At 44.4% G+C, this 23,920-nt stretch overlaps 1 protein-coding gene across 1 annotated transcript; it reads right to left on the bottom strand.

Annotated features, from left to right (window-relative positions):
• Window positions 1–960: 960 nt before the first annotated feature.
• On the bottom strand, window positions 961–23,424 carry RIPK4 (receptor interacting serine/threonine kinase 4). Its single transcript, XM_034074436.1, has 8 exons — window positions 23,185–23,424; window positions 15,734–16,025; window positions 7,977–8,125; window positions 7,090–7,139; window positions 5,856–6,014; window positions 4,866–4,969; window positions 4,138–4,390; window positions 961–3,150 (listed from the first exon to the last, which is right to left on the bottom strand). Exons 1-8 carry the CDS (start codon window positions 23,364–23,366, stop codon window positions 1,973–1,975), a joined length of 2,367 nt encoding a protein of 788 aa, XP_033930327.1. The 5' UTR covers window positions 23,367–23,424; the 3' UTR covers window positions 961–1,972.
• Window positions 23,425–23,920: the final 496 nt, after the last annotated feature.

The raw sequence follows: 23,920 nt of genomic DNA, 5'->3' as shown, positions 1-23,920 counted from the left end.
TGAGAGGCTAAGTGGTCTGTGGTTGAATTTGCTATAAAGAGTGACTGATTAAGTACAGCTTAATGAAATATGACAACCTTATTGGTCTCAAAAGAAGTTGAAAGGAAGCAGTAAGAAAATTACAGCTTTATTTGTTTAATGAGAAGTTTCACTGTCAGCACCTTTTAGAAGCTTGCTGTGACTGCCATGCTCCAGTAAGAGGCACATTGCTTTGCAAGCTCCATATATTGGCATGAGCATGGCTTCACCGTCTGTTCTTTAATAGTTTCATTAGACAGACAGTGAACTCTCCAAGCTCAAGAAATTGAACTAGGGAAACTGCGCACAGAGGGGGCCTACTTGGAACAAAAAACAGCATCAAAAAGCAGCAAGCACCCAGCCTCCCTTGGTTATTGCCTTCAGCCACTACCATCTCCAGTGACAGGAGGCTGGGTTTGGTTTTTTAAGAAAGTACTGAATTTTATGGGGACTATATTCCCAGAGGAGCCCTTTGACTCCTAAAATCATTCCTATCACTGTCGCCAGGTATGTGCAATAAAGCTCTGGAGCAGGAGCATCTTTCCTGTCAGGAAGGTAGGAGCAAAGCACCACACTCGCTGCTTGTTCTGTGGCACACATGGTGGGAACACACCACCAAGGAGAGGTGGCGCAGCAGCCTACCAGTCACCAGGAAAGATGCAAAAGCAGCTGACTTGGCTTCAAGGTGGAGAAGAAAACCAGACTTCCTGAACAGCTACAGCACAGATTAAATGGGGCTTCAGTCTGTAGACTTATTCTGTAAAAACACCTCAAAGTCATGTAAGCTCCTTACCTCCCATATAAAAGCTATGGAGAATGTGAAACTGAAGACAGCCTTCCATGTTAACAGTTTGAGATTCAGTATCATTGAACACATTAGTTATGTGCTGCTGCTGGTCAATGGCTTTTCAGCTGCTTTAACAACTACAAAATACAGAAAGCTATGGAACAATCTTTTATTAATAACAGATCACATCTGAACTTTGAAAAGAGTGAAATTAAAAGGTGTATTAAAACATACCCACTCTATGCAATCTATTTTCTTCAGTAGAAAAAAAGCATACAACAGCTAGAAATACTATATACACAGTATATCAGTCTAGTCATCAGCCCTCCAAGCATGCGAATTGGTATCACGGTGTTAGAATACACCATCCAGTTACAGTCCAGTATGAATTTTAGCTTTTGACTTTTTAATTTAATACAAACCACTAAGCACCTAATTCAGCTTACTGATCTTAAAATACATACAGGGTGGTACTGTGTATGAAGATACCAGTGTTTTTACTTTTGCTTCTGTATTTTAGGAATCCTGCCATGTTAGTATGTCTATCTGATCAGTTTTGAGTACATGGAAATCAATGTCTCCACTGAACAGAGTACCTTCTGACACAAACAAACATGGTTAGCTGTATCTTAAGTAGCCTTTTCCTCATCCCTAGCATTTATTTCAAGCGGATTTGTGTTGTGTTTATTTTATGCTGGAGGCTTTCAGCCCAAAATATAGATCACTGCAATAAACCAGTAATCTACATCATCCTGGTTCTGGGTTGGTTTGTTTTTTTTTTTTCCTCAGAAAAATAAAAAAGCAGAATGTTAGCTCTTAAATTAGTTTGGCACATTAAAAAAAAAAAGCATAGGGAAACCCACAAGTTGCATCCTTTGCTCACAACATCCTTGGGAGAGGAATGTCAATATACAGACAGGCAGGCACACGCAGAATGACTGATACAGACCACAGTATGGCAGACCCCAGCTCTTAGCTTTACATCCAGTCTTAGTCCATGTGTGCTCTTACTTGCACATTCAAACACAAGTAAGTTCTGCTGGCTCCACCTCAAGTCCATCAGCTGACATGCTCATGAGTGGGTCAGTGCACAACTGGAGAAGTCCCTTGCATCAGGCTCCAGCAGCCTTCTTGCACCAGGCAGAAAGGTAGCAAGTTCTGTCCCTTTTATGTCTCACTTAACAACACAGTAACTGAACTACTACTGCCCTGCTGAGCAAGCTGTAGCAGGGTCTGACATGTGGGTCTTTGCACGTCTGCATATGCCCCATGCTTCAGAAGAACCTCAACTGTTTTTGTGTGCCCTCCTCGTGCAGCCAGGTAAAGAGCTGTCAACCCTTCACTGTCAGAAACATTGATATTTTCTGAACTGACAAGTTCCTCTACTACTTCGGAGTGCCCGTTTTCTGCAGCAAAATGTAATGCTGTCCTATTTAAAGGGCCCCTGGCTAGAACACTGGCCCTTTCATCTACTAGCAGCTTTGTCGTTGCTAAATGGCCACTGCGAGATGCCAAGTGCAGTGCGGTGTATCCTTCCGCCGTTGCTGCCTCAATGTCTGCACCATGTTTAAGGAGCAGCCTCGATGTGCTTGTGTGGCCGGTTTCAGCAGCAATGTGGAGAGCAGTCTGCAAGAGCCCATTCTGTATGTTGACATCTGACTCCAGGTCTATAAGAAGGCGAGCGACACGGTAGTGTCCTCGTTGAGCAGCTAAGTGTAGTGAGGTCCTTCCATCCACAGTCTGCACATTCACGTTTGCACCCCGCTGTTTGGCCAGAAGCTTTACAATGGGGAGATGACCTTGCCAGGCAGCATAGTGCAGTGGCACCCAGTCATCCTTTCCTTTGATGTTCACATTAACACCTCTTCGCAGCAGGATCCGCACAATATTCTCTTGGCCATACTGACAGGCTATATGGATGGGGGCTCTGCCTTCAAAATCTACCTCATTTAAGGATGCATTCTTATCAAGCAGCATTTTGGTGCTGAAATCATCCCCATTTTGGGCAGCAAAGTGAAGAGCAGTCCACTGATCCTCATCTTTGGCATTAACATTGATTTTCCTAGCCATAATCAGCTCCACAATGCTTTTAAATTTCTTCTCAATGGCTATGTGAAGAGGGGTGGATCCCTTCTTGTTGGTAAGGTTAGGATTAGCATTGTACAGGAGGAGCCATTTGACACATTCTTCTTGACCAGCTTCAACAGCCAAGTGCAAAAGACTGGAGTTCCCATCTAAAACAATATCAACATCTTGAGGCTGGAGGATCTTCATTAGCTTGCTGGTATCTCCAGATAAAATGGCCTCTGTTAGCTTCCTCTTCTGGATGTCAGTAGTACCAATATCTGGATGGATACAAGGAAGACATATTTTACAATGAGGATGATGAGATGCTTGAACAGTTTGCCCAGGGAGGTGGTAGATGCCTTATCCCCAGAAACACTCAAGATCAGGCTGACAAGGCTCTGAGCAACTTGATCTAGCTAAAGATGTGCCTGCTCATTGCAGGTAGGCTGGACTAGATGACCTTTAAAGATGAGCTTTGGGTTGCCTTCCAACCCAAACTACTCCATGAAAAAGACACCATCAATTCTGATAGCCATCAAATCTTATTTCCCTATAGCTAACATATCTGGTGGCTTCAGAAATTACTTGACTGCAAAGAAAGCCCCTTCCCACAGTAGTTCCAAACAATTTCAGGTCAGATTTAGAACCCTGCTTACTCTTACTCTCTTTCTTGTGGAATGAAGACCCAGGGATGCTGTGGTTGATCTCCCTGCACTAATCATTGTTTGCCTAACTGGAAAATAGGTAACTGGTTTTTGCAACACTGGACTGAGAAGGGAGGGGCCTGTGTGCATCAGTGAGGGTCTTTATTACAATATTGATAGGGGCTGCTGAGAACATGGCTTCAGTCTTCTCAAAAAAGTGCTCAGACTTGAACTTATATACATAACTGAAAAAACCCACAAACTCAACTGACCTGACGGGGCATTGGCTTTAGTCCTACTTCCAGCAGGACACTGGAGTAGGTGACCTCCCTTCCAACCAACTTTTATGTGACTGATTCTGTAACTGCTTTGATTGGAACCCAGGTCACCTCTTTTCAAAAGGAAGTGAGATTTATTATTTGTCATTAGATCATGTTTGGGAACCACCTCATTCTTTTTTTCTGTTAAATAACTACCTCCCGTAAACAAATCTGCAGTGCTGACTAGAGAAAGCAAGACTAACAGTGATTGCTAGAATGCTATTCTTTATTATGACTACTCTCCAATCCAAAGACTCCCATGCCCCAGTCCAAACAACTACAAAGAAAACTTGACCATTACCTGAACTCTCCCTTTCAAAGGAAAGGGAAAGGGAGCCTCTGGATGAAAAAGCTGAATCTACAGATGAAACTCCTGAAAGGCGCTTGTCACTAGAGGCAAGTTTGGACTCTGAACAGCTGCGGCTGAGATCCTCAGGGTTCTCCATAGTCTGTGAAATCCCCGAATCCAGCTGGGACAACAACTCTGACAGACTGTAATCCTTAACTAATGGTAGATCAGGCTCCTGTTTTGTCTTGGATAATGCAGAAATCCCCTTCAAGAGAAGCAAACAAGCATTTTAGAAAGGTCAGTAAAGAACACTAAGCATGAGGCCCCATAGGAAGAAACATATATGTTAGTTTGCAGGCAGCCTTTAAGCACTGTCATATTATATGAAACCTCTGAGTAAGGTAACTGAAAATTCTCAGATGCAGGAGGGCAGCTTTCATCAGTACTCACACAGCCATTAGAGCCACATATTTCTTATCTACAGCGTCATACCCACATAGTTCCAGACTTTACTTCCCAACTTTCCTGCTCTCCCTCAGTCCTGTGCTGAGGTTTTCCTGAGCTGGTCCATGCATCTGCTGTCACGTTTGCATTTCAGTCCTTCACCAAGAAGGACAACTTCTATCATGCAGCAAAGTGCTCAAAAGCAGCAAAGAGAAGGTTGCTTGGGAAGTTACAAGTCACAGAGGAACCTGCTTGCAACAAAACCTAGTGTGCTTGAACAAGGGGCAGAAAAATACCTCAGGCTGCTGCTCTGGGGAATTCTTGGTGTCCAGGTCCTGAGTTATCTCTTTCGTTTCATCTTCTGGTTTTTCACAAAGGGCCTCTGTTTCTGAAGTTATTTCTTTGAAGAAAGCAAGAGAAGTCTGGTTGGTTTGTTTTTAAATAGGAAACTTTTCTGAGATGTTCTGATGCCTTTCTTTATCATTAAAGCTTAACAGCTCTAATTCCAGTTTTGGCTATTCCATCCAGCAGCTCATCAACAGGTACAAGTATGTACCTAAGCAAGGGGATGATTGAACAACTCATCTTCACATTCAGAACAGACTGATGTTACATGATGGCTACACTGCAGGACTGAAATGGGAGGCAGTCTACTTCCAGCAGATGTAGAAATATGTATTAAAAAAGATGGAATGCATCGTCCCTTCAGTTTCCGTATCTTGTTTGGGCAAGAGAAAAGAGAGGAAGTAAATCTCTCCCATTAATGCTACTTAATAGCACTTGAAGATAGCACTTGCTACATCCTTGTGTGCATCTGAATTCATAGCAGGTGCTCTGGGCAAGTTCAAGCTTTTCACCAGAGTTGCCTTTTGTTGGCAGAAAAATGAAGGCACAAATTGTTCTGTTACAAGAAAACAGCTCAGTTTCTCAAGCACACAATGGTACATTTCAAGAGCCAGGGTCTTTGAACGCTTTGTACAGCGAAGACCACACTAGCTCCAGTTTGTCATATGCTCTGATACACACAGAAATGAACATAATTTCTGGTTCAGTACAGCTCTTATTCTTCCTGAGTTTACATAACCCCATCATGGTCAGACTTGTCCCCACATAATCCCTTCCTCCACAAACGAGTAAGTGGCCTGTATCATTGTTTCTACCATACAATGTGCTCTATTTATTCTGTCACAGAGGTTCACAGCATTTACCCCAAGGATTAAGAGTCCTGAGTAATAACATGACTCATAGAAGAATAAATGGGCAGCCAAGTTACAAGGAAATCTTACCTTTAAAAGTTGGCCGTTCACCAGGATCATCTTGCCAACATTTTTGCATCAGTTTGATCAAGTTATTACATGAATGAGGTCTGGATTTGGAAACAGCAGGTAGCTCTGGGCGGTGGCCTTTAACTACTTTTACCATAATATGTAAAATGTTGTTTTCCTCTGTAAAGCAAGAGTGCACCAAGTAAGATCTCCCAGCAAAAGGTGTGATTTCTCTTTTGCCTAACAGCACTAACAGTGTATTAGGCTGAGACTTTGTCTTCATATTTTTTTCTAGATTTAGACTGCTTTCTTTTATCAAGAGGGAACAAGAAATTGGTCTTTATTCTCCCACAACACATTCATCAATGTGTTCACATCTACTTCCCATGTATCAGTTAAATACAACTGTCAGTGAATGATCCTTCTTTTTCCACCATAAAAAAAACCCCACTGAACCAAAAAAAAAAAAAAAAAAACCAAATCCAGCAGTTCTCTGCTGCCTCTTTGGATTTCCCTTTCTGCTGTAAGAAAACTGAACCACAGCTTTTGTTTAGACCAGGTACCTGAACTTTTCATAAAGGTGAAGAATAACACAAATCAAGCAGTGCAGTACTGTGGCTCCTGACTGAAGTCAACCACTGGGCTAAATGGGATGTCTCACTTGGGTAAAAAATTAATAGTAGACTGGGACATGTTCAAACATGTTTGCTATACATAGGCTAGTCATGCACACAGGAAAAGTCATGAAGAATAAATAGCTGCCTGTTGATCAGTGCATTTACTGTGGGGTGGAATCAGGCACATTCTCACAGACAGCTTTTTGTTTTTTTTTAAAGAACAAATCTGTACCCGCAATCTACAAATAAACTACAGAACCTCCATGCAGAGAGGCTGTTTCTGAAAACAGCACAATGCCTGCCAGCTGGCTTTGCTCTGTGCTGTTCCTCTTTGGCCACAAACATGCCAGAAGTCTGCAGAAGCCACACACTAATCTGGGTCCATACAGCAAACTCCAGCAGAAGCACAAAGGTGCAGACGAGGGCCTCTGCAGCAATATGGGTTCTGCTTTCACAGTGCAGGACAAAGGAGGACTTACATTTGTGATCAGAATTTGAGAGCTTAGAAGTGGCTACCACACAAGACTGTAGGAATTTGGAGGACATGCATATAATCTGGGGCTGGTGGGACAGGAAGAGTACTGATCAGTGGAGAAAAGAAAAAAATTCCAACACAACCCACAATATATCAAACTTACCTGCAAAAGGCTTCTTCTGAGTAAGAACTCCCCAAACCACAATGGAAAAGCTACAAAACCAAATACATTTTTTAAAAAATTATTTCTAGAAAAGCTTAAGAAAAAATCCTCCAACAAAAAAGCCAAAAAGCTAAAAAGCTCACAGAAGTATCATTTACTTTCCTAAATTCTCTTTTCATTGTCCTTCACTTCTTCATCTAATTCACCTGATGACACATACTGCAAGATGCAGGCAAGAATATGATTTGAAAGTCTACTTTTTTGCAGGGAGAAACCTAAGGCAGCAAACACAATAGAATTGCTGGAGGCTGCCAGGCTGCTCTTGGTAACATTTACCACCTACTCCACATCAAACCTGACAAAATCAGAGAGCAGCAAAGCATTGCTGTGGATTTTACTTAATACTTCCACCCTGCAAAGCTACTTTAAAGAAATGCATTCCATTTAGAATATGACATATGTCTTAATTTACAGCTATGATTTCTTTTCCTAGTAACATTACCATGAAAGAAGAATCAAAGACCGAGTGATGAAATCCACTGAAGATAACTAAGAATTTTGTCACAGACTCAAATAATAGGTCAGGATGTACCTTTTGATGGGGAAATTAAAGGTGGGCAGAGTGCCTCCCATGCCAGCTACTAATAAATTACTAATAAATGTTACTTGGAATAATGATGCTCAAGACCCAGGATCAGCTGCAGTTTGTTAAAAGGCATCTACCCTATTAAGACTTTCCAAAAAGCAGAACAAATGTAACCCTCTGCAAGGTAAGGCTCAAACTACATTTAGGGTTTTATGCTTAATTAGATTTTATAACCAGAAAAAGAGGTCTCATTTTACAGTATTACTTTAAGTGGGTTTAAGTGTTTTCATGGTTAACTGACCTGTACACATCATGTTTGGTGTCAAAACACCTGTTTTTCTCCTTGATGCGCTCTGGGGGAAGGTATGCGATTGTGCCACACAAGCCATCCATGCTTATGTCATGGGAATGGGATAAGCCATTGCACTTTGCAAGTCCAAAGTCAGAAATCTGCAAAAAAATGGAGGAAGAAGGGATGAGAGGTGCATGCCACCATTAGACTTCAGAGGCATTAACAAACAATTTTCTATAAGGAGGGACAGATGTAACAGGATCACCTAACAAAATATTGCGAGCTGCCATTCAGAAGTACTAAGCCAAGAGAACACAGAATGGTTTGGTTTGGAAGGGACCTTAAAGATCATCCAGTTCCAAGCCCTTGCCATGGGCAGGGACACCTTCCACTACACCAGGTTGCTCAAAGCGCTGTCCAACCTGGCCTTGAGCACTCTGGAACATCTCTGGAAGCATTATGCTATGGTAGTCTTTTCTTTATGGTTAAACAGCAAGCAGGTTTTTGCAAGCAGCAGCATGTTACGCGGCAAACACAACAGTCAAGACAATTTATAGTAATTTAAAACTAGTCAAATTTAGCTAGTGCAAAGTACTTTAATGTAATTTTTGGTGCTGCCACCCCCTTTCCCTATGTAATCTCACATTGCACACTGTGTTAAGTGTCCTGAGCACCTGTTTTCAAACCATGAGCTCTCCAATGGCTACCAGAGAATTGCTCTTTCAGATTCCACTGTTGCACTGACCATGCCAACAAGGACTAGCCCAACACCAGAGGCACCAAATGTTAAAAATCCCAAAACACACACACCAAAAACCCACACAGGGCATTTTTCTTTTTGGCAACCAGGAGATATGGCAAGTTGATGCAGTGACGCAGTGAACACAGCTGGAATGAGCAAAACAAGTGACAGCAAGTTTATAAAAAGGACACACCTCTACTTTAATTTTAAGTGTCAAAGAAATATGCATTCATTTGCTCTCAAAAGCATACCAATCATCAAGCAAACAGACAGGCAAAGAATTTCCTTTGTCTTCCTTATTTCCCACTGGACAAAAATGTCTATTATGCTAAGTGGAAATTTCAAGAAAAGTCAAGTCTTCTTGAACCACTCATCCCACTGATTTTTGCGCACATGTTAGATTAGATTTCTCCCCTCCCCCCGCCTTACATGCTATTTTATCTAAAAAATACCCAGGTTTTTCATTTATTCGTTCCCCTTTTGATCTTCACAGCTTCTCCTTTGAGAAAGTTCACCCTCAAAACAGCAAGCATAATTAAAAAAGTTGGTGTTTTTTTTTTACTAGGCTCCAACTTTACCCTCTCAGAAGTTTCAGTCTAAAGATACCACAAAGCCAGTCATAACACGCATCCATTACTGGAAAGGGAGAAAATTGCTGCCAGGTTTGGCCTCCTGGAGAACAGGCAGGCCACACAGCCATTGGTCTTCAAACGCTAGGAATCTCTCTTTGCCATAAAACAAACAAAGCAACCCACACGGCTTCAGGAGGAACTTCTCCCAGGGGCAGAGAGCTCAACAGAGGCATTCTAGAGGCTGTAGGAGTCCTGTACCCTTGCACACAGGTATACCCAACCTGTTGTCCGGTCCATAAAGTGGGGATTACTTGAGAAGAAAAATGCTGGGGAAAAAAAAAACCAAAAAAACAAAAAAACAAAACCAAAACAAGAAAAGCCCTCTGTAGGAATAGTTTCTTATATGCTTGTAGGTTTACACTCTCAGAGCAGGGCTGCTGGCCTCCTCCACAAGCCAAGCACTGGAGTCCAGGAAAGCAGTAAGTAGTCAAGAAACCCAGGTTCGCAAGCCAGATCACCCTGGGAAGAGCTGAACTCATTGCCCCAGGAAGTGCTGCATGAGTTTGGGGCACTTAGTGCTCCAGTAGAGAACAAAAGCACAACCCCAATCACACAAGAGCATGGTGTCAGGTTAATAAACGCACAGGCTGCTGTGAGTCTGAACAGATCCAACTTGGGGGAGCACTGCTATCCTTTGATTAACACGAAGCAGAGACTTCCATACACCTCAAGAAATCCATATGGCATAATTAAAGTAATACACCCTCTTTGTCTAAACAACACTGGGTTTCCTACTGTGTAAGTTAAGAACTAAAGAAGAAATACAGATGGCACAGACACTCCTGCATTAAGAGCTATCAGCTATGTTGTGTGAATCTAAGGCTAGGGACTAAGACAGGCAGCTAAGCACACTGGATGGAACAGTCTCAGCCTACAGACCAAGAAACAGCTAAGGTATATAGTATACCTTCCCCTTCCCCTATGCTAGCAAGAACATTACCTTATGAACCTGCCCCTACCTACTGTGAAGGACTAGGTTTTATACCAACTACTAGGAAATACATCTTTAGAACAGAGTTTCCACATAAAATTCTGCAGAAAGCACTGGAAATTGAAGAACTGTTCTCTTCCATCCTGCCACAAAATAGTGAGATTCTGCAGGCTGTTTTTGTGGCTTTTGTTAGATCCTTTAGGGTGAATTTTCCACACTGCATGGTATATTTAGTCATGCAATTTCTTTAAACATCAGTGGGAACTGTGCAGTGGGTGGAAGACACAGCCCTTTAACTTACCTATTTTGCCTTTAAATTGCTTTCCAGGTACCTAGTTCTACAACACAAGGCACACTTGCTGGTGAAGACAGTGAGAGTGAAGCACCCATCCCCACTTCTTCCTCCACATCCCCGCTAGCCTTTGCAGCCCACCCTGGGATCTGCCCTGCTCCACAATCCAACAGGACCTGTAATCTCACTCCTCACATCAGTTATTTCAGGTGGATCCCATCATGCTTCAAAAGCATACCTAGTATCAGTAGGGTTAAGAGGAGACATGGAGGCGACAGACTGCTTCATGCAAAATACGCGGTGAAGAGGTAGGAAGAAGAGAAAAAGCATTGGCCAATGCCCACACAGACAGTGGGATTGTTCATGTTCAGACAGCTCTCTTGGTCTCAGCTCTTTACAGGTCTGCATGAGAACAAACACGTGAGCAGCGACTGGGGAGGGGAGCTGTATGTGCTTCCCTGCCCACTTCCCAGCAACTCTTACTTTACTGAGAGATTCCAAGATCTCAAGATTATTTTTTTTCTTTCCTTTTTTAGTTGTGTTCGTTTCAGTTGAGCACACTGTGAACACAGGCTGTTCTCTGCTTCTGACATTTGTGGACCTTTGCATTCCAGTTTGTAAAAACCACAAAATTTTAGGTGCTTTGAGTTTGTCAAGTTATTTTTTGAAACTTTTGTCTTTTTTTTAAACTAATATATATGCTCATGTAGCTATAATGGTTACTAAAGTCAGCTATTCTCAAACACTGTAGGGATCTAGGAACAAAATCAGTGCTTGAAAGTGCTTTCTCTGCTGACTCCTGACAGGCCACCCTGAAGCATGCACTTAGCATCTGATGCTGCAAATAAGACTAAAGAACCCACTGCAATGGACTTGGGGACAGAGTTCACCAAAAGGTCTTCTCCACCAAATAGGTAACAAAGCCACCAGATTAATTTTTAATTACTGCTGGCATATCCAGTATTTGTGCAAAGTCTCTGCACACTTGGATACTGAGAATGCTGCCACATTTGTATACAGGGTTTGGGTGTTAGCAGTGGGTTGACCTGGGTTGTATGTTTTCCTGGGGGTAGGTGAGGCAGACTGGTTGTTTCAATTTTGTTCTTTAAGAAATGCCAGACATTTTAAGAAACTTACATGGGTCACAGACCTGGACTACTAAAAATGAGGAAAAAATATTAATTCTGAGTGTAGACAAAACAAGCATCTGTACTTCAAACAGATGTCTTTACTTCAGTGTTTAAGAACACACTCCAGTTAGCTACTAAAAGTTCTCCTGAAGCAGACTGTATTTCCACCCTTTCCCAACCTGCCCTGAGACCTTGACTCCTCAAAACCTGTTTTGGGTGTGACATTGGTACTGCTCTCTTCAAAAGCAGTAGGAGCCAAAGCCATGGTCAAGCATCCATTTTAACCTATCATAAGCCTGCATTGCCATAACAGGAACGGTCTTGTTCCCTCCCCTGTGCCACCACAATTAGATCAATTAAGGAACTGATCAAGGTGAAAACCAGCTTTGTTGGTTGGGATTAAAGAGCCAGTTAACAACAGCCCTACCTTGATCAGGAGGGGTGGGACAGAGGCAGAAGGGACACACAAAACGAAACAGCCTCTTCTCATTTCTAGTAACAGGAGCATTACAGCTGACAAAGTGGCTGTGTTAACTACCTTAGCTAGTCTAACAAGGAGAGACAACCTGTCCCCACCAGCCTCGCCTCTGGGTATTACTCTGAACTACAGTTTACAACCTACATTAAGCAGCTTTCTGAAAAACAAATCTGCCATTTGATAAGGCTGTTTCTAACTCCACACTCAGAAACTTTGCAGCCCCTTCTTCAGCTGAAGCAAATAAAGGCAAAGACCATAGAGGCAACCTATCCAAGTTAAGCAACACCATCAGCACAGCACAGCACAACTTTACACTGGTTTAAAATGGAGTGCTGGCATTATGGGAAATAAAAGGAACTACAGGGAGCTTAAAGCAGTGCACAGCTAAGATCAGCTCATCCCACTCTCAGTTCTTAAAATCTGGGATATTAAAAATAACTGGTGGGATTTGCCTCTGTGTGTGCATGCACCCACACATGTAGACATGGGCATGTGTGTGTGTATATATACATATATATGTATATACACACACACATATATATATGACAAGATGAGGGGATGCAGACAACAGGCTATATAGTAAGAGAAACAAGAACTTACAAATAACACTTCTGCCCAAATATCTTAAGTTGTAAGTTGATTTTAAATACCTGAACAAAAAGTAACACCATAAGACACTGAAGATCAGAACCTGGGAAGCAGCAACAGAAAGAGCATGTGGGCATGACAGCTGGCAACAAGTTAGAGTATGAGACTGCTGCATGGTGGGTAGTGGTGGTGTATTTTCCTACTGAGGGCCCCAAAGAGAGATCACGCTGAAGCAGGGAATGAGCAAACTAACAGCCCACGAGGGTAGTGCTGGAATGTGACACTGCTTCCCCAGCTCCAGCTCCCTGCAAGCAATTGCCACATCACAGGGAACTCAGGGGAGACATCCAGAACGTGTACAGAGGGCAGGAGAGCTGAAGAACAAGCTCTTAAAACATAGTCCAGTTAAGCAAAAACTAGGTGTTAGCCCATAAATACTGAAACACTGGAGAAAGGGGCAAGGAGGACCTTGCTGGTACAAACAGAAGTAACAGGTTGACATTAAGTTAAAAAAAAAAAAAAGCAGCAGACTGATGCCTGCTAGCAAAGCCTGTCAGGGTATGGAATAACCCTCCCAAAGAAAATACACTGCTTAAGGCAACCAAAATGGAGCAGGACATGGCAAGGAAGGGAGCTCCCAGCTGAGGCTGGAGCTGTCAGGAGTGAGTTCTGCCAGTACTCACAGGGGAGGAGGCATGCATGGATCCATCCTCCAAAAAACCAGCAAACCCTGCCCTTGTGTTGTATATATAATATACGTATATTTAAAATCACCAAAGAATCCTCCAACATGCCTCTGAAAAAGTTAGCATCTGTCCTGATCAGTGCTCAGGCTAATCCCATCCTCTTAATTATCCTCCCAAGAACAAAATTCAGCACACACTTATGTAATGCACACAGGAGACAGCTTTATGATATGGAAGCACCCACTTGATGATAAGTTCTGTACAGCACTACTGCGTTAGTCATCATCCTCACTTGGGGATTTTACAGTAAGCATTGTGCTTGTTAAAAGAAGAAGGGTGTGTTTCCATTTAACTAGCAATATAGCACAGAAGCATTTCTAATGTGCTCCACCGAAGACTGTTTCCTGGCTCAAGGGCAAACGATTTATAAAGGCCTCCCCATCTCCAAACTCTTCTTTTGGAGTGTACAAGATCTCTTCACTCACCTTAGGATTCTACTAGGGACAGTCACCTACTAAATTAACACTAACATTTAAAAAGTAAAAACACTTCTATCATCAGCTCCATTAGCCTTCCAGCAAGAAAATGCATATTATATCAAGCTGCAGGGTCTGAAATTTAATTACAAGCTTCACATCACACAAAAAGAAGGTTTGGGGCAACATTTTTAAAGCAAAGACACCTCACAGAATATGTGCATCTCTTATTTTGCATGCAGGTTCCTATGTCTGCTTTGCTGCTTGGAGGGGTTTCCAAGGTACCTGCAAATATAAAATACTGCTGGCTGGACAAAGATCTGCATTAGAGTATTTTTCTCTGAACTTAATGGAGAGAAGGTCCAAAGACCTTCATGTATTCGATATACAGCACAAGTAGCAACGGTTCAGGGATGTCAGCAGTGACCTCACTAGAAACATATTTTTTTGTACCTGCACTTGCCTCCTTCTATTATATCACCACCCAGATATAGGCTATACAGCAGGAGGAATATCAGACAGCATTTCAACCTCCTGAAACAGTAAGAAAAATACAGCCTTTGTATCTTGGCTCATGGATGAGTCAAGAATTAGGAATTTAAGAAGTTATGCAAGCAAGCACAAGTTTAAGTAAATAAATACTTAGCAAAGATGCTTCAGCACTAATGTGTGAGAATATACTTCCAACAGTTCAGATCCTGATGTTCTGGTCATAATACCATGGACCACCTGTAGATGCCTCCTACCTCAAAGAAAATCCTTCTAAGTACACCACTAAGGCATAGTAAAAAAGCTGAGACTTGTCACAGGTGCAGTTTCATTGGAGGCACACACCTCTTATGGCTGCAACCTTCTCATGACATTAGGAAAGATGTTTTCATTTAAGAAAACTTTGTTTTTCAGTATGGTGCAGCAAGACAAAAGCCATTTTGCTAGTTTGAGGGGAACAAGAAAACAGGGAACATGATGGATGATGGCACTGTCAATCTGTGATTACTCCTACTATGACTACGGAGTTTGTATCAGCCAGCCAGCATGATTAATGATGCAGTTCTAAGGCTAGGAGTTAAGCCACTAATCTGGGGTGGGGGGAGGTGAAGAGGGAGAAGGGGGAGGAAATCAGGAAAAAGATATGTTTCAGTCTCTTATCTCTCCAAAAGGAAAGATCAGAAAGCAACCTTCTCAGACCAGCTGTCTAAGGAAACAGGTAACAAAATGCTGGAAACAGGTAATGAAAATTATTTCATGCTGATACAGCCACACAAATTTCTTTAAGTGACCTCTGGCATGCACAAACAGTCAGGAGAGAGATACTTCTTTACTGTAGATGCTCTGAGCAAATGAAAGAGATGAGTTGCCTCTGGGAAGGCTTCTCCAGACTCCAGCTTAAATGAGATTTGTGTATTTAGTGGAGTGTACAAGGCCAGAAGGACCTACACTGAACAAGGTTACCCCACAGGCAGCTGTGAAGTGGCACAGATAATATAGATTTTCTCTCCCTGTTCTCATCTGTCTCATGACCTTAGCACAAGGAAATTTATAGCAGGACCCATTAGGCCTCAGAAACAGAGTTCACTATGCTAGCACACTCCTAAAATTTCAGGAGAGTTCTCACAAGCTCAACTCTACCTCTGTTTACGTATGCAAATGGTGCATACATCAGGCAGACAGGTTTGGGGATTGGAGGGGTTGGGGTGGTGGGCTCTAACTCAAAACGAACACTGCTGGTTTCTCTCAGGCCTTTCAGTTTGGCAGAAGCCATGCAAGTATATCCACAGGTGGGTCCCTGGCACAGAGTGACCAGCGCGTACCTTGACATGGTAGTGGGCATCAAGCAGGATGTTTGCAGGCTTGAGGTCCAGATGAAGCAGCGGAGGGGACATGCAGTGCAAGAAGTTCATCCCCACCGCTGTCTCATGGATGATGCGAAAGCGCAATTCCCAGGGCAGAGGTTCGGAAGCCAGGAGCTTTTCCAGGGATCCTGTTTCCATGTATTCCATGACCAAGCCAACTGGCTCTTTACAGATACCATAAACAGGAAGGATGTAGCGAAACTTTGCCATTTCCATCTTCCTTGCTTCTTCCAATAACTCCATGCGCTCCCTGGGTAGAAGAGAACAGATGGTGAAGGATGGAGTAACTGGTTCTTCCCCCACATCAAATGTGCACAAAACATGAAGAACTGAACACCACATTCATGACCATCACTTGGCTGAACCACGCTACATCTCACTAGCCTGTACTCCAGGCATATTTGCACATTTACTAACTTTGGTTTATGCCTCTAATGATAGGCAGCTCACAGCTGCTGAACTACAAGCAAGTTGTACATTTCCAACAGTGCAAACATCCCTAGCGTAAAGCCCATCTCCCCACTTTGAGGTTTATGCTGTGCTGTTAAGAATGAGGACGATACACACAGTGCCCAGATTTACCACTGCTATAACTCCTTGGGCTAAAGTCATTAAGTTTTTGTGAGTCATAAAACTGCGTTAATCAGGAGAGAGCACAGACAGCATTGCCTCAGCTGCAGTCTGCCAGCATGCAGACCCAGGCCTTGGGAAGGGAATCCCTGGAACCCACTATTTAGAGGAGCAAACTGACTGCTCTAGCTAGGGGGACACAGCAAAAGCCTCCTTCTCCTCAAACCCTTGATTTGGCAGCTCCAGTATTATGCTCACTCAGCTCCAGTGGATGCCGAAAACTCCTGACATGCAATTTTTTGTGATATAACAGGCCCAGCACCAGCACATGTCACGAGCACCCTGGACTGCTTATGTGTCATTTTATCCTGACCTTACAGAGTGCTAAGCGTTACTCGGTCCAAGCTGCAGCCTCCCAGCTCAAGCCCTTTAATTTCCATGCACTCCTTCTGCACCTCACACATGGCTTTCAGGTTGCAACAGCCTGCAAGGACCAACTGAGCAGTGAGTTGGAAAGAGGAAAGAAGGATCCTCTCCCCAGGCTGACTGTCCTCACAAAGGGGAGCCACACATGATGTGTGAAAGAACCTTCAGTCTGTCTACTACACTAGCACCAATGACGGGTAGATAAAGAGTAGCTCTGCGTCACTGGTACTGCTGCATCACTGTTGCTGCCACCCACTGATTCACAAAAGAGGACACAGGGAGGTCAGATAGGTAATGTTTCCTGAACCGACCCTCTCTTATTACACGACAGCTCTTGTAATGTACCCAAGGTGTGTATACTATTTAATGGAGAACAGTACCCGAAGTAATAGGACAAAGTTGCTAAGCAGATGTGTGTCGTTGCCCCCTGCTCCATGATGCCTGGATGACCCAGAGGGCCTGTGCTGAAACACAGCCTGCAAGAGACTCTCAGTGCTCCCACATGGAAGCAATTTTGGGAGCTTCATTTAGCCCTTACACTCCACATTAGGAGACTCCCGTAACTCCATCCCCTTCCCCTCTGCTTCGCCTGCTTGGGAAGCAGAGTTGATGTTTGCTCAGACAAGGTTGGCAACATGGTTCCCAACCTGATGGCTGCAGCTGTAGCAGCCTGCAATAACCCAGCTCAGTTAACATCTCACACTAGGGGTGAGTCTAGCCTAACATGAAGCAGCAGACCTATTTCAGAGGCAAGACCTGGATGAAAAATGGTTTAAGAGGGACGTACACACAGGGAGTTAAAAAAAAAAAAGATAAGGGAAATCTCCATCTGCTCACCATGTTGGCTCCTGCTGCTCCCTACAGCAACTTTCTTGTGAAATAATTGCCTTTGTAGACAAGTACCCAGTTTGCTCTTTGGCACGCTGGAAGGGAGCGCCTGTGAATAACACAACCAACTCCTTGCCCCCAAGCCACATGCATAGCCAGCATAATTCACCAGGCTTCAGCGGGCTGAGCTCTGGAGTCAGGGATGTAAAATACCTGTCTGAGCCCTCCAAGGCAAGGCAAGAACCCAGCAACAGCTAAAGCGTCACAAGAACCATTAGACTCGCATGGATGGGGTTCCAGGGCTAACAACAGCCACAGAGAGCATCACCAAAATCACAGATCTCAGCTGCTTAAAATGGGGCATTTTGCCCATGAAGAGAATTTCCACTTTAAACAAAACAAAACAAGCTCCCTTTCTGCTTGGATCAGACGCAGGTAGATGAGTGAATTAACTGACTGATTAACGGCCAAATACCATTTACCTAATTTGCCTGTTTAAATAAACCCCCATACAACAATCTTTCCCAAACCCAGAGTCTTTAAAACTGAATAAGCTGGTATAGCCAGGGAGACACGCAGCTCTCTAATACAGGCTCCTGTCACCTTTAGTAAAGAGAAAAGGAAAAAAGACAAAGAGAAAAGGAAAAAAGACAAAAAGAAACGGCCAAAATACAACTCAGTCATTAGCCAAGTGCTGGAGTGCACTTGCATTAATCCTATTAACACAAGCAGCTCGTTAAACCAAGATTTCCTCCATTGGGCAAAGATGAAAGGTCTTTCCCTTCCCTTTTCCCTTAGCAAGGTGCTTCTGGCACTCAGCACAGTCTTAGGCGTTCTCAATGCAATACACAAGTGCTAATGCTGCAACAAAGGATGCTGTAGGTATTCTTCAACTTCACATTTAACAGATCAAAGTATGGGATGGGCAGCGTTATGCTGCTCAGCTACTCCTAGTGCTTAGACGTTATTCTGCATTATCACCAAGAAACACTTCCCTCCAAAGTGGAGGAAAATAAAAGCTCCTTATGAGGTTTCTCAGTCAAGAGGCATGGGACTAGCCTCTGTTATAACAGTGTTTCTTATTTAATACCTACACAATTAAAGAGACAGAATTATCTTCTCTAACCACCTTGGCTCCATTCTCCTCCCCCTCCAGTACTATATCCTAACATTATGGTAATAAGAATTAAAAAAACTTGCACACAGGACAGATGTAAATCATGGGGTGCATACACTTTCCCCTATAATAGTATTAGAAGACAGAGGCTCACACATCAAGCGATCTAGTACAAGCATCAGTGCCAAACAGCATCTGTCAGTGAAGTTCTCAATTGACAGATCAGCCGTTCTCAAAGCAATCAGAACTATTTACATGAATGAGGGACCTCTGACATCCCCAAAACATCTGTCTGCTTCCACTCAAAGTCAGACCCCAAATGGATAGGGCTGCATTCTTTGGATTCTCTTGGAGAGACAAGGGACTTATTCCTGCCCACTGCCTCACTCCCCAGGGCCCAACCCTTTTACCACAAACCCTGCCACAAGAACAGCAGGAATTATGACTGTATCTGCATTTGTGTGTATCCAATCTTTATGCCCTAAAGATAACACTGCTATAAAAATACAACTTTAAACTCACAAGGCAGTCCTTGCAGTTTTATATTCCCCCCACCCCGACACATTTTCTTAATGAAGTCTGAGACAGAGCAATTCAAGTTGCACCAAAGAAATTCAGAAAGCCCTGGAAACCTGTAATGTGGCCATTTGCATGTACCACCTCCAGGTGCAGAGCAGCCAGCCCACCCAAACTGCTCTTCAGTGGGGAATGCAGGTTACCTCTTTACAAACTATGCTGGTGGTGAAGATGGGACCCACAAAATTACAATGTCTGAATTTTTACACGGCTCTTTTTCTCTGCATCATGGCAGATGTTTAAGTGCATACAGTGACCTCTGCTCTGCAGGGTATGCCTTTAATGCCCTTCACTGCTGATCCTCAGAGAAGAAAGTAAGAGAAGAAAAAACACTGCATGGTCAGTACAGAACGTGTTGGGGAGGGGAGAAGTGTAGAAGTGAAAACATTCCTTCTTTCAGGTTAACACAGATCTCTGCTGCATAATCCTGGTACAAGAGTATTACAGGTTAACACAGACAGCTAGGCTCATCCCTGCACTCTGAGGAGCATGAGGTGGGTATTAAGTTCTACCTACACATCCAGAGACCACCAGAACAGGCATTCATTCACCTTCACCACCTAAATAAATGCAGCAGCTGCTAACAGCAAGACATTCCAAAACTTCATAAATTTCTTGGTTCTGCTACACCCCTAAATGCAGGTCCTGCAGAGGGAGGTGCATGTAGGGCTTTACTCATTTTATTTTCCCAATCAAGAGGACAGACCTTTCCAGCTCCACACCCTGTCAACACCCCCACTGGCTAATGCCTCCAGTGAGGAGTCCTCTCTGGGAACTGTTACATGGTTCATACTCATTATAGCCTGCACGTTTACATTCAGCTGTAAGAAACCCACAAAGGCTTCCAGGTTGTTCTTTCTGGGCTTGCCACCCGTTTCCTCCAGACTATGCTTCCATTCTAGCCAACAGGACTAAAGAGAAGGGACTCCATGCTCCCCACTGCAAATCCTGGAGAAGAGGCTCCTCGCTCCTCCACCTTTCTGGGTGACACACTCTTTTCTCCAGGCTTACACTGAAGCACTCAATCTTGAGAGCATCTTGAGTTGTGTGCGGGAAGTGATCTCGGGAAATGGGAAGTGGGAGCAAATAAGGTGTTAGGAATGGAATTTGGCTCAATTCCCTAAGAGGGCTCAGGCTTAAAGATAAAACCACTTCTGACTGCATATTTGGTTTTTCTTCTGCTTGAGGCCACTTGGCTCTATGGTGTGATAATTGCCAAGTGAATTACTCCAAATCTCTGACTGTCTGCAGAAACACAGCAAGAGAGACTACAGAGTATTACCCCCATCGAGCCACTACAAACATGGTTTTAATGTGGTACCAAATAAATAAGAAAAAGCCTCCATGTTTTTCAGTTAATGTTTCTGATACCACTTTCTTCTAACCCTGCTGCTTCACAGGACCCGAAGAAATGGCTAGACAAATTAATCTCCTGGATTAATGTCTAATTACACAGGCTTGTTTCAACCTGTGAACTAAAGAGGTTGTGTTTTATGTTGTCTGTGCCCCCCACCCCATCACCTGAGTGACACAAGTTTCTTAGAAAGGTTTCAGGTGAGAAGTCTCTTTGGGGGCCAGTGTTAACTGACTGCTGAAAGGGGTCGAACACTCTAAGAACAGAAGGAAAAGCAGATACAAATTCTGCTTTGTTGTGCAGAAGCAGCTGTTTCAAAGGCAAGGGACTCTCTGATTTCTAATTAATACTCCCCTCAAGCATACAAAGCACAAATTCTGCAGTAAAACAAATAAATTACTGTTTCAAAGATTGGTTTGTTAAAATTAACAAGAAGCTGCAGGAACCCCATGGCCTTGAAGTTCCCAGGTTCTGAAGGCATTTTTATTTACTCCATTGCATGTTTGTATGGTCTCTCCAATACCTGCAAGCCTCATAGCCACTTGTTCTTTATCACACATCAAATATATTAATATAGAGATTTGGTAGCAACTCTCAAGATTCACTGTTCATATTAAAATAGGTGACAACGTCCTTTGGCTCAGACTGAAAATCAACATTTGAGTAAATATCTAGATGTATTTTGCAAATGAAAAATATAATAAATGTTCTATCTTACTTTTAAGAGGTATTTTTATTTTAACTGCAAAATTAGTCAGCTACAGTACTATTTTGAGTAGGCCTCAAAAAGCATAAAGTCTGAAATGTACTTGGAAGTTTTAACAGTAGGAAGGCTTGCAGAGTAACCAAGTAGAACACCCCTGCAACTCTGAGGCCTTTCTGTTTTATTCACAGACAGCAGTTACCCTGGGCATATATCAAATTCTCCCTTTTCACCTTCCGTCCCTAAAAAAGGACATTTTGCCTCATTTACTGTATTATATAAGCTATTCCTACAGCAAAGCCAGCAGTTCAGATGATGGACAGGATGTCCCACTACCCTACTGATCCTGCAGAAGATAGGCTTATAAACGTTTTCAACCTTAGGCCAACTCATCTCCCTTCTCCTGCAGGAACTGCAGCAAATGAAACCTTTTGTGTCTGAACCAACCCGCATCTCAGAAAATGAACTGCAGGATCAGCTCATGAGTTGGAAAAAATCCAGAAATCAAGGTGGAGCTGGAAAAGCTCCGTGAATACCACCTGGCCATAATTCACCTCCCTCTGCACAGTTGCTGACCAGCTGGTAAGTCACTGCTGTCAGCTGAAACAGAAGGATGCTCCTAAAGGAGCTTCTGACAGCCTTCTTCTCCTAGGAAGGGCAATCTGCACTTGGTATGCCCCCACCACACACAGACTGCACAAGCACAGTATAGCTGACTGTCCTCTGCCATGGGCCACAACTAGTCATGGAAGACAGATGAGCTGGATGGGGTTCCCACTACCTTCATCTGTAATACAATACAGCTCCACACTGGACTACACAGTGAGGGCTCATCCTGGGTAGATCCAAGGAGAAGCACTGGCCCTGAGGCTGGAAAATGAATTTCCCAGCACACCTCCCTTCAGCACCTGCTCCTCAAAGACAGCATGTCCAAGCCCAACTCCCCCCACACAGAGCCGGCTGCTTGCCTCGCTGCTAAGCACCAGCCACCTACCACACAGCAGTCACAGCTAATGCAAATGCGAGGTAAAGGGCTGGCTTTTCCCAAGGTAGGGAGCTCACTGGAGTGAGACACAGGAGGCTTGAGAAACCCCCGGATTCCCATCCAGCAGTTTCACTCCTCCTGCGCTTCCCATTGAGGACTGCCTTTGGTGACCTTTGGCGCTGCAGCAGAAGCAACGCTTTAGCACAAGCCGATACATGCACGACGAGGGCAGGGCAAAATGCTTTCCAAATGGCTCCGAGGGAACAGGCCAGCCCTAGACTGCAGCCGTGCGGCGGCTCTCTCCAAGCTGCTGCAAGTGGCTAAGTAACGTCGCTTACTCTTTGCGCGAGGCCAGCCCCATTATGTACAACAGAACCAAAGGTGTTGGTCCGGCCTTTGCTTAAGTGTGGCAAAGGCCACGTTTGCCTGGGGAATACTTAATTGCGCAGCTCTTCCCTGAGTTTAGTCAGACCTTCATTCCCACTGCTGCTGTTGGTAAACAGCGCTGCAAGACGTACTGCAGCTCCCAGGGCTGGGTCAGTTTGTCCCTTTTCCAAGCCTGCTCCCAGGATCTATAACTCTGGGCTACACGGCCCGGCTTGGTGCTCAAAAAGAAGCTGTTGTACAGGCAGCCTGACCATCTTGTTTGGCCTGGGAAGCATGATTACCTGGGAAGCATGATCTGTGTGCCTTGTGTGATAAAAACACAAGGGAGGGTTGTGGAAGAAGGAGCCCTTAGTCGCCCCTTGGCTGAATTTGCACATCCAGGGAGGCACAGGGCGACCAAGGGCTCCTCAATACCTGGAGATCTTCTTCCCCCCACTTCCCCGTTGTCCCCATCGCCCCTTACTTCTCATCCACATGAAGGCTGGGTGAACACTTGATGGCGAGCCATGTCTTCCAATGGAGGTGCCGCACCTTGTACACCTGCCCGAACCCCCCCGAGCCGATCTTCTCCCAGCTGCCAAACTCGCTCTCCTCGAAGGTTTTCAGCAGTCCCATGGCCCACGGGGAGACGTTCTCCCTCGCCATGCTGCTGCTCCTCGGCCGCCGACAGACCGACCGACGGACCGACACCGCCGCCGCCCGCCCAGGTGAGTCAGGTGTGCCCGGGGGGGGTGCAGGGCGGCGTCACTTCCTGGGCCGGGCCCGCCCCCCCCCCCTCCGCTGCTGGCGGAGCGGAGTGGGGAGCGGCTGTGGCGCTGTCTGGCCCCGCTGCCGGTGCTCGGGTGCTGCTGCCGTAGCGCCCTCCCTTGGCTCCCCAGCGCCCGGGCAGCGCTTCTGCCTTCCCCCGACACCTATAAGGGGCGGTTCCTTGGCTCCTCTTTTGCCTCCGGTATTGTGTGAGCTCCCAGTCCAGTGTGGCACTGGCGGCAGCCGCGAGGTCTGGCAGTGAGGTGCAGTGGTCGTGGGCAAAGCTCCTGGGGCAGGAGGGGAGTGCTGCGCACAGTTGTTGAGGAATGACAATTTAATAAAATAAAGGGGAGGGAAGCACCAGCAACTGCATTCCTTCCTCCTCTTCTCTAGGAGCCCCAGCGGGTCTGTGTCCCTTTGCAAAGGAGGATGATGCATCACGCTCGGGGGGC

This window comes from Melopsittacus undulatus, chromosome 2, assembly GCF_012275295.1.
Source record: "Melopsittacus undulatus isolate bMelUnd1 chromosome 2, bMelUnd1.mat.Z, whole genome shotgun sequence".
NCBI lineage: Eukaryota > Metazoa > Chordata > Aves > Psittaciformes > Psittaculidae > Melopsittacus > Melopsittacus undulatus.
Note: the sequence above shows the minus strand (reverse complement) of the source record. Positions and strands in the feature narration are given on the sequence as shown.